Below are 10,272 nucleotides of genomic sequence, written 5' to 3'. Positions count from 1 at the left end.
AATTATATTGACAAACATGTCAACTTGTTTTGCATCGTTACCCAACACTAACAATTATAAACTACCTTGATGCAGCATAAACAAACAAAACATCCCTGATTTGTCAATATTATTGTGTGACAATATAACAAACTTGTAGTTCTCTTTTTTTTAAACAGCATAATAGTCAAACTATAACAACATGTGCTGCTGTCAACCTTTAATTTAGTAGTGTGGAAGGAAAACATTTTTACAAGCATGTCAGCTCGTGTTGCAGCCACTACACGAAGTTCTTATGGTCCTCTGGTTATGAAAGTGTTTTCAATATCTACGTAAACAATAACTTCAGCTAGAAGATTTGCTATTTCTATTTCCATTCAGTTGTCAACAAATTTGGTGCTGCATGGTCTCTCACTTAACTTGTCACTTCAGCATCCAAATCAATGTTTGGTTCATTCATACAGTTTGTTCTTGAGCATTTGTACCTTGGCTGAGAGTCTGCCAGCATCCAGCTGAAGGAAGAGCTTTTGAAGTCCTTCAAAGAAGGTCTTCAGTTCCTTAGGATAACTGAGGTTCAGTGCATATATTACACCCATTAAGAGTGCACATGCAGAGGTGACGTCCAGGTCATGAAGAACTTCAACACCCTCGATCACTATTCCAACATCAGCTGGAGGAGTGGTGGCATCACCTCCCTCGACTTTGATGATGTAGATGCCAAGGGTAAGTTGCTCAAGCTCCCTCTGTGCAGCGGTGCCAGCAGTATCCTTTACATAGGGGAGAAAGAAAGGACACAACCAATCTATGAAATCACAGATTTTGTAGAATTCCAAAGATTAACTTTTGCCTTTTAGGTTTCCTTTTAATGAAAATAACTACATACTTCAGAAAGTGCTATTTGTGTAAAAATAAGATAAAGCAGTGCCGAGTGATTCCAGCAAAATTTTAGAGAATGAATCTGTCACCTGAGTTATTTAATCTAATATATATATTTCTTAGAGTTGGCTGTTACAGCAAAATGGAGCACTAACGAAGCTTCACCCAGGGCACCAACGAGCCATCAACGTCAGTGGCTTTGGTACCACCCCCACAGAGGTTAAAATTGAAAATTATTTATTACAGGTAGAAACTAAACTATTAAAATTACCAACCAGGTATTCTTTGAAGAGGATGTTCGGGTCTTCGTTGAGGTAGATACAAAGCGCCCTGAGGATGCACTCCCTCCTCTTTTCAACAGTTTCATTCTAAAGAAAGAAAAAAATACAGAGATATTATTCTGACTGTTAACTTGTCAAAACTGACTCGCTGGGGCGGCTAACAGTGGTTAGAGCAGTCGCCACATGTAAAGAGGCCGAAGGTCCTCGAGGCAGCAGCCGCGGGTTCGACTCCCTTTGCTGCATGTCTCCCCCTTTCTCTCTCACCCCATCTCATATCTGTAGCGATAGCAAAACATACCTGTGTGATTGGGACCAAAATCCTTCTGATGGTAGTCCCTGCAGAGCCTCCTTTCTTCTTGAACACTTTGATGAGCTGGGCAGTGTGTCGGTCAAGCTGTGCATGGAACTTTGAGACAAGGGGACCAGTAGTGATCCTCACAAATTCTGCTTCCACCTGAAAACATAATGTCCACAAACAACATATTATTGGTACCTATTAAAGCATTTAACATTTAAAACAGAAATACTTTCACAAGAATGTACAAAAACAGGTTGTACTGTAGTATAACAGCCTTTCCTGTGTTACATTTTACACAAAATGATTAACATTCCCATGTGACTGGAAGCCATTACAACTCTCTCTCCCCTGCCCTCCATGTCTGTCACTATGCAATATAGCAGAATTGCAAAAAATAAATAAATTGAAATTGTTGACTATAGCCGATTTAAAAAGCATTTCATACCTCTGCGACAGTGAAGAGTCCTGGCCATCTGATCTTGAACTCCATGATCATGGGCTTGTCTCTGACGACCTCTTGCCTTCTGTATGCGAAGGTCTTAGCCATCTTTTCTTTGACAACTTTATCATTATGTCTCTTCTTGACCTCAGATAACAACGCCAATCTTTCCCCTTCAAGGCTGTCCTGGGTCTCTCCAGCAGGAAAGGGGGGGAAAAAATTGACTTCGGCTTTCCTTGCTTTTTTGACATCATAGGCGGGCTGACATCTATCTGCAGGTTTGTGCTTGAGGGAATTGATGCTCAGTTCTGGGCACCCCAAGTTTCTAAGTTTTGTCCTGTAGTTTGCCATCTTATACTTGAGGCTTATTTTCCAGCCGTAGAAACCACAGAAGGATCCCTGTTCTCTCAAACATGGATGTGCTTTGATTAAAGCTTCAGCAACAGATTCAATTTCCAAGTTTGAGGGATATGCCTTGAACTTGATGATTTCCTGAGCCAGACTTTCCAAGATGTCTGATTTAAGTTTATGACCGGGGGTCAGAAGAACTCCATTTGATACAAAGTCCTGGTTTGCACTTCGAAGTTGCATCTCCACGTCATATGAAAACTTTGGAATTTGGAATTCTGTGGGCCAATGTGATCGAGAAGATTCTGAATCAGAGGAGAGTTTTAATGTGTCAGAAGATGACAAGGATGCTTCTTCCCCACTCTGGTTCATGCTGCCTTGGCTGAGGTCTAGAGCATCTGACAAGCGGATGATTTTCACTGTGCTCTTGTCTTGAATGTCGCAAATTTTGTTAAGGTTAACAAATTCGTTATCAAAGTCACTGTCCATGTACTGGAGTCTAATGTCCTCCTCTATATCAAACTGACGTTTGATCTCATTTGCAAGATCCTCAACAGACATTGGCATGCCTGATTCTATGGTCAGTTTTTCAGCATTGTTGGAACCAAGGATAATCCGTAGTTTTACTGGTGCAGCCATCATCCAAATGAGTCAGTCTAGAGAAGATGAAAACAAAAGTATGAAGTCATTAAATATATATACATTAAAAGCATTCAAATGAGAAAGAAACCAACTGACTTTGGTCATATGTAAAACGAACTGGACACTGAAGCAAACATTGAGCAATCCACAGACAGAAGCCAGTGACAATGATAGTAGCATGGGAAACAAACGTGTCATACTATGGTTAACAGTGCTCAAATTAGTTGATTTAGGTTGGAATTGGCAATATGACATTTTTGACCAAATACCTCAATATCGATATTGTGATGATATAGTGGGGATGACTATAGTGCTTCTAGAAAATATTTACACAACTAGATTTTTGAAAATAATCATAATTTATATGTGGGTAAAAGCAAATAATTGCTAGTTCAGAAAATGTCATCACTTTAATGTAATGGACACACTTTGAAAGAATGTAGCCTTTAAACCTAGGAAAAGACTATACTTATGCCATATTCTGATATTTCAATATCCAAAATCACAGATGATATCAAGTGTCATCACAATATCGATATGATATCAAAATATTGCCCAGCCCTACCAGTGACACGGAGTTAGTGCATGTACAGAAACAGGAAAGTAAACAGCCAAGTGGAAAGAGGTAACGGGTTAGTATTAGGTGCACATTTAGTAAGCTATCAATTAAAGCCATTTACTCACATATTCAACACTTCCTTTTAATATATGGATATCTTTTAAATGTAACCAGTCGAAGGGGCCCAACAAAGTAATCATGTAATGGGTACTTCTCTGCCAGTTCGTCATGTGTTATCAGGGACATTGTGCCAGTTGTACATGGTTGCAGTTCAAAGGCCCGGTAGTGCTCCCTAAACCAAGCTGAGAACATCTTGACTAAGAAGTTCAGCATATCCTGAAGTACACATATCCTTATTATCTCTCCGAATTCAGGTAGCCCATCAGAAAATCCACAAATGACTATCATTCCATTTCTATAGTTGATCCCCTTGTAATCTGCACTGTTAGCCATGTTTACTTCTGCCAGGTTTGGGTACATCTGCTGAAGAGGCAATGATACATCATCTTTCAGCACCTCAACAGGGACTCTCGATATTCCTGATACTTCAACTGCAGGTTTCTGTGGACATGATGAGTGCAAGTGATACGCAATCATCATCTGGTGTTTTCTTGACAGTGTTAGAGCAACATTCTTGAAACACTTGGTGTGATGGGCAACTTGCTTAAAAAAACTGTGTTTGCCTTCAAATCTCATGGTCCAGACTCTGACTAGAGGACCAAAACATCGGGTCATGTGAGGGTAATGCTCTAAGAAGTGATGCTTTGGGAGGAGTTTTTGGTTCGGAAATGCTTCTTGATATTTCTGTCTGTGATCAGATATTTTGAACTGAAGATATCCAATTGATTCTTCTGTATGGATCTGGGAAACAGCAAGTTCCACTATATCTTTTAAATCCAAAATTATCTCCCACACTGGTTCATCATCAGGTATAACATCTCCAATCATGAAAGGCAGCAATCTTATGAGGGTCCAGTTTTCAGCTGCATTGCCACCTATTGTCTTTTTGCTTAAAAGTTTTTGTGGCACAACATGAGGGCGGTTTGTTTTATCTTCTCCTTTGTAGGGGAAATTGAGAATTACCTTATTTAAAGTGTCCAAAGAGAGGTATTGTTTGGATATCAACACACCCAGGCACTGTGCAAGTTCCACTGGAACAATACCCTCCAACAGATCGTGGAGTACATCAGGTGGATATCCAGTTGTTACATCAAAATGAGAAAGATTTTCTGTCAGCACACATGGCCTTTTTACTCCAACACAAGGCTTTCCATTTTCCACTGCATGTTTAACATGTTCTTTGTGTTCGTCTTTGGATCTAAGACTAAACTCACCCGACAGAACCTGCTTGGTCTGAAAATCACTGAAACGCCCTGTGCAAAATCGACAAACAAACTTTCCTGAAAAACTTTCCACAAAGCCTGCAATTCCATGGGCACCGAGATTGTCTGCAGCAACACATTGTACTGTGCCTTGAATATTTTTTCCAATCTGTGGGACAAACACGCCATGCTCTTCCAAGACAACCAGATCACGCAAAAGATGTTCAAGCACTTTCCCATATCCGTATTCCTTGATCAAGTTACTTTTACACAGCACTGCCAAGTAGATGGATGACAAAGAAGAGTGCTGGCCTGGGGGTAAGTTGCTCAAAATCCAGTACATAGCGCAAAGTTTATGCTTCTTTCTGGAAGTGCCCAGAGGGTTGCACACTTCAAACTCATCAATATAAAGGGTCACACGTATTCTCAATTCCCCTGAAGATAGGAACTCATTTTGTTTGAAAAATTCTCCATCCTGAAATGACTTGTATTCTTGTGCAGTTTCATTTTGGTGAGCACTCCAGTTTTCTACTACAGCATCAATTATACCATCTTTGCTAAGGAGCTGCTGCAATGACTGCAATAATGGTACATATTGGTAGGTATGGTTGCGCTCCTTATCCAAAACATATTCAACTGGTTCAACTACTTGGAACTTGTCTTTGAAGTACTGTTTCCGCTTAAAAGCAGTGCCAAGTGGGCCCTGATCTCCAATTGCTTTGGTCAAGGGATTAGCAAGACAGAAGGCAGAGGCCAATTCCTCAGTTTCTTTAGCATCGAGAACAAGATTATGCTTTGTACAAAAATCTGAAACAATGGTATTTAATGTAGTCTGGGATGCGGAACTTATTAGGAAGTGCAAGTCCTGTAAAAGTTCATCAACTGCATTGCTGGGAACATGGAGTATGTTTTCCAGCTTAAGCAACACTGCTGCAAGTTTCTCTTCTATCATCTTCTCAAGATTTTCTGAGCAGTCCCTCTGAAAACTAGACTGCACTTCAAGCTGGGCTGCTTCTGATTCTTCATTGTCTCCATGTTCACCTGAAACACTTGAGCTCTCAAAACTGTCTCTTTCTGCAACTATTCCAGGTTTAAAGTCACTGTAAGAATAACCAAGGTGCTTTCTATTTTTATGTGATTTAAATGTCCCATAAATATTTGTCCTAAATGTACAGCCCTTGAACATGCAGGGGACTGTTTCATTGGCTTTGAGATGCAAATTTATATGAGTGAAATACTCCTTTTCAGAGGAAACTTCAGAGAACCCACAAACATGACAGCTGAATGTCGTCAATGTCAATGTTTGCTGTGATGTTTCTCTAGTGTGGACTCTACACAAATGTGACCTGAGTGCATTCCAGGACTTAGATGTACATGGACAACTACTATATGGGCAAGGATATGGGTGCCTGCGCCCATAATGTGGATGATTTAATCTGTAATGTTTAAGCAACTGGCCTCTAGTTGAGGTCTTTGAACTGCAACCTTTACACTGCCACATTCAAATCTGGGAGGCAAAAAACAAAAAATGATATATTGGTAAAGGAAACTCAATTTGTAAAACAGTATTAAGAAAGAAAAGTCTGACTGTTAACATACCACGGGCAAGCTCAGCAGTGCCGTCTAAACCACATCGATGAGTTAGGAAACAGCTATCACATCCAGGATCTGAAATTCATCATGTTAATCCATAAATCCATCCATTCATGTGGATCCATACATTAATGTAGTTCATTACTTGTTTTAAAGAGAACTAGAAATCTAAAAAATAAAAACACATTCAGAACGAGAGCAAGAGAATTAATCTGTTACCTGATAAATGTTAATTAAAATAAAAATACTGGCAACACAATTCACAGTATTAAAATCACTAGTTGTGATCATACTTGTTATGAGTACAGTGCTATGGGCAGACAGGAGGAAGAATAAGGAATAAGGGCTTCTGGCCCCAGTAAGTTAGCTGTCCTGGATGTTTACAATACCTCTCTCTGGTAACAAGTATGTGGGCTGTAGTGCTGAGCTAGCTCGATTCTCATAATCAGCTTTTTGCCCTGGGCTCACCGCGAGGTTGGGAGCAGAGTGCCAGTAAACGGCTAAATCGACCTTCGTATTCTAACAACCGTTAGCTGGTGACTACATCTTAACCTCCAAGCATTACGTTTTCTTCAGACATCTGGATACGACTTTAATGCAACGTTAAATAGTTCGGAAAACTCGGACACAGCGGTGCGCCCCGCTACCGCCTCTTCCATAGGCACTGAATGGAACGGCCGGTTCAAAGTGTTTTACCGCGTATCATGTGTAGGGGCCTTAAAGGCCTACTGAAACCCACTACTACCGACCACGCAGTCTGATAGTTTATATATCAATGATGAAATCTTAACATTATAACACATGCCAATACGGCCGGGTTAACTTATAAAGTGACATTTTAAATTTGCCGCTAAACTTCCGGTTCGAAACGCCTCTGAGGATGACGTATGCGCGTGACGTAACCCGGGGAACAGAGGTATGCCTTCCCCATTGAATACAATACAAAAAAGCTCTGTTTTCATTTCATAATTCCACAGTATTCTGGACATCTGTGTTCGTGAATCTGTTGCAATTATGTTCTTTGCATTATGGAGAAAGAAGCTGAGCAAGCAAAGAAGAAAGTTGTCGGTGCGAAACGGACGTATTTTTCGAACGAAGTCAGCAACAACAGTACACAGCCGGCGCGTCTTTGTTTACATTCCCGAAAGATGCAGTCAAGATGGAAGAACTCGGATAACAGAGACTCTAACCAGGAGGACTTTTGACTTCGATACACAGACGCCTGTAAAGAACTGGGACAACACAGACTCTTACCAGGATTACTTTGATTTGGATGACAAAGACGCAGACGTGCTACCGTGAGTATGCAGCTTTGGCTTCTAAACATTTGATCGCTTGACCGTATGTGCGCAACTTTTTTTTTGCGTATGTACGTAACTTTTTAAAAATATATAAGCTTTATGAACCTTGGGTTAGGTGAACGGTCTTTTGGGCTGAGTGATTGTGTATGTTGATCAGGTGTTTGAATTGTATTGGCGTGTTCTATGGAGCTAGGAGCTAGCAGAGGAGCTAGCATAACAAACACGTAGGTGTTTTTATGCAGGATTAATTTGTGGCATATTAAATATAAGCCTGGTTGTGTTGTGGCTAATAGAGTATATATATGTCTTGTGTTTATTTACTGTTGTAGTCATTCCCAGCTGAATATCAGGTCACCCCCGGCTCTCACAGCATCTTCCCTATCTGAATAGCTTCAACTCCCCACTAGTCCTTCACTTGCACTTTACTCATCCACAAATCTTTCATCCTCGCTCAAATTAATGGGGAAATCGTCGCTTTCTCGGTCCGAATCTCTCTCACTTCATGCGGCCATCATTGTAAACAATAGGGAACTTTGCGTATATGTTCAATTGACTACGTCACGCTACTTCCGGTAGGGGCAAGCCTTTTTTTATCAGATACCAAAAGTTGCGATCTTTATCGTCGTTGTTCTATACTAAATCCTTTCAGCAAAAATATGGCAATATCGCGAAATGATCAAGTATGACACAAAGAATAGATCTGCTATCCCCGTTTAAATAAAAAAATTCATTTCAGTAGGCCTTTAATGAATTTTTTTTATTTAAACGAAAAAAGCGACGATTTCCCCATTAATTTGAGCGAGGATGAAATATTTTTAAATGAGGAAAGTGCAAGTGAAGGACTAGTGGGGAGTGGAAGATGCTGTGAGAGCCGGGGGTGACCTGATATTCAGCTGGGAATGACTACAACAGTAAATAAACACAAGACATATATATACTCTATTAGCCACAACACAACCAGGCTTATATTTAATATGCCACAAATTAATCCCGCATAAAAACACCTAGGTGTTTGTTATGCTAGCTCCTAGCTCCTAGCTACTAGCTCGAGCTTGTTATAGCTCGAGCGGGTAATATGGACGGGATCCCGTATATATAACCCGCCAATACAATTCAAACACCTGCATAACACACACACTCACTCAGCCCAAACAACCGTTCACCTAACCCAAGGTTCATAAAGCTTATATATTTAATCAAAGTTACGTACATGACACGCACGTACGGGCAAGCAATCAAATGTTTGGAAGCGCGCGTGTGGGACCTGATATTCAGCTGGGAATGACTACAACAACAAATAAACACAAGACATATATATACTCTATTAGCCACAACACAACCAGGCTTATATTTAATATGCCACAAATTAATCCTAATGCTAGCTCCTAGCTACTAGCTACTAGCTCGAGCTAGTTATAGCAAGCGATCAAATGTTTGGAAGCGCAGCTGTGTACTCACGTTATCGCAACTGTGTATCCAAATCAAAGTCCTCCTGGTAAGAGTCTCTGTTGTCCGAGTTTTTCCATCTTGACTGCATCTTTCGGGAATGTAAACAAAGAAGCGCCGGCTGTGTACGTGTTGTTGCTGACTTCCCTCGCAAAATAGACACTTCGCACCGACAACTTTCTTCTTTGCTTGCTCAGCTTCTTTCTCCATAATGCAATGAACAAATTGCAACAGATTCACCAACACAGATGTCCAGAATACTGTGGAATAATGAGATGAAAACAGAGCTATTTCGTATCGACTTCAATGGTGTCCGAATACTTCCGTTTCAATGATTGACGTCACGCGCATACGTCAACCCTCAGAGGCGTTTCGAACCGGAAGTTTAGCGGGAAATTTAAAATTGCACTTTATAAGTTAACCCGGCCGATGTGTTGCAATGTTAAGATTTCATCATTGATATATAAACTATCAGACTGCGTGGTCGGTAGTAGTGGCTTTCAGTAGGCCTTTAACTTCGGCTAGCGCTAGCGGTTAGCATTCGCGGCTAACACCCGCTTCCCAGCTCACCACAACGGCTCTACTGCTCGTTAAACATAACCAAATGCTCCCGTTGTTGGTGACATTTACCCTTGACAAATGCCACTGGTGCTTTATTTTAGTAGCTAACCTACCTGCCTGGGGGTCGGCGGGGTAAAAGCAGACCGAAGGTAGTGTAGTTTTATCATGCACTGGCTACTGCTATCTGAAGCACAAACACAACGGAAATATAGAAGTGTTATATCACAAACACACAATTAAATCATGCTCAATATGTAAATAATACAATAAGTATTGATGAAAAATGCCCTCCTACCTCTCAAGCCAGAAACGCAGACAAATGGTGACGACCGTTGGCAAGTTCACCGGCAAAAACAAGAAAGTTGATTCAGAGGTTGCGCACGTGTAGTGTGAAGCATTTGAATTTTCTTCTTACTGCCGCCTTCTGGATGTAATAAGTATTTCAATCATAATTCATTTCAATTAAATGTTTTGTGATCAACCAACGCATAATTATTTTGTACACATAACCAAAGACACAATTACATGGACTTTATTAGAAAAAAATATTTTAACTTAACAAAGACATGTATTTTAAGTAAACTGAAAACATAAAAATTATATATAGTGCACAACACACCTCATTCA

General features: G+C 40.4%; 1 protein-coding gene across 5 annotated transcripts in view; it reads right to left on the bottom strand.

The window, feature by feature from the left end:
* The window catches only part of LOC133665070 (uncharacterized), a 10,280-nt gene extending 246 nt beyond the window's left edge, over positions 1–10,034 (bottom strand). Inside the window, exons 1-8 of one of the 5 annotated variants that reach the window (XM_062070241.1) lie at positions 9,941–10,004; positions 9,759–9,829; positions 6,344–6,412; positions 3,548–6,251; positions 1,880–2,877; positions 1,435–1,590; positions 1,131–1,223; positions 1–746 (exon numbers count right to left, since the gene is read on the bottom strand). The exon at positions 1–746 is cut by the window's left edge and continues 246 nt beyond it. In XM_062070241.1, the coding sequence (XP_061926225.1) occupies positions 432–746; positions 1,131–1,223; positions 1,435–1,590; positions 1,880–2,863 (1,548 nt within the window). In that variant the 5' untranslated portion in view covers positions 2,864–2,877; positions 3,548–6,251; positions 6,344–6,412; positions 9,759–9,829; positions 9,941–10,004 and the 3' untranslated portion in view covers positions 1–431. Of the gene's footprint in view, positions 747–1,130; positions 1,224–1,434; positions 1,591–1,879; positions 2,878–3,307; positions 6,252–6,343; positions 6,413–9,096; positions 9,116–9,758; positions 9,830–9,940 lie in introns of those variants that run through there. The other 4 variants (XM_062070242.1, XM_062070243.1, XM_062070239.1 and 1 more) reach the window with 4 other exon arrangements.
* Positions 10,035–10,272: the final 238 nt, after the last annotated feature.

This window comes from Entelurus aequoreus, linkage group LG14 (assembly GCF_033978785.1).
Source record: "Entelurus aequoreus isolate RoL-2023_Sb linkage group LG14, RoL_Eaeq_v1.1, whole genome shotgun sequence".
Classification (NCBI taxonomy): Eukaryota; Metazoa; Chordata; class Actinopteri; order Syngnathiformes; family Syngnathidae; genus Entelurus; species Entelurus aequoreus.
The sequence above is the reverse complement of the archived record's forward strand: the minus strand, read 5'-3'. Positions and strand labels throughout refer to the sequence as shown.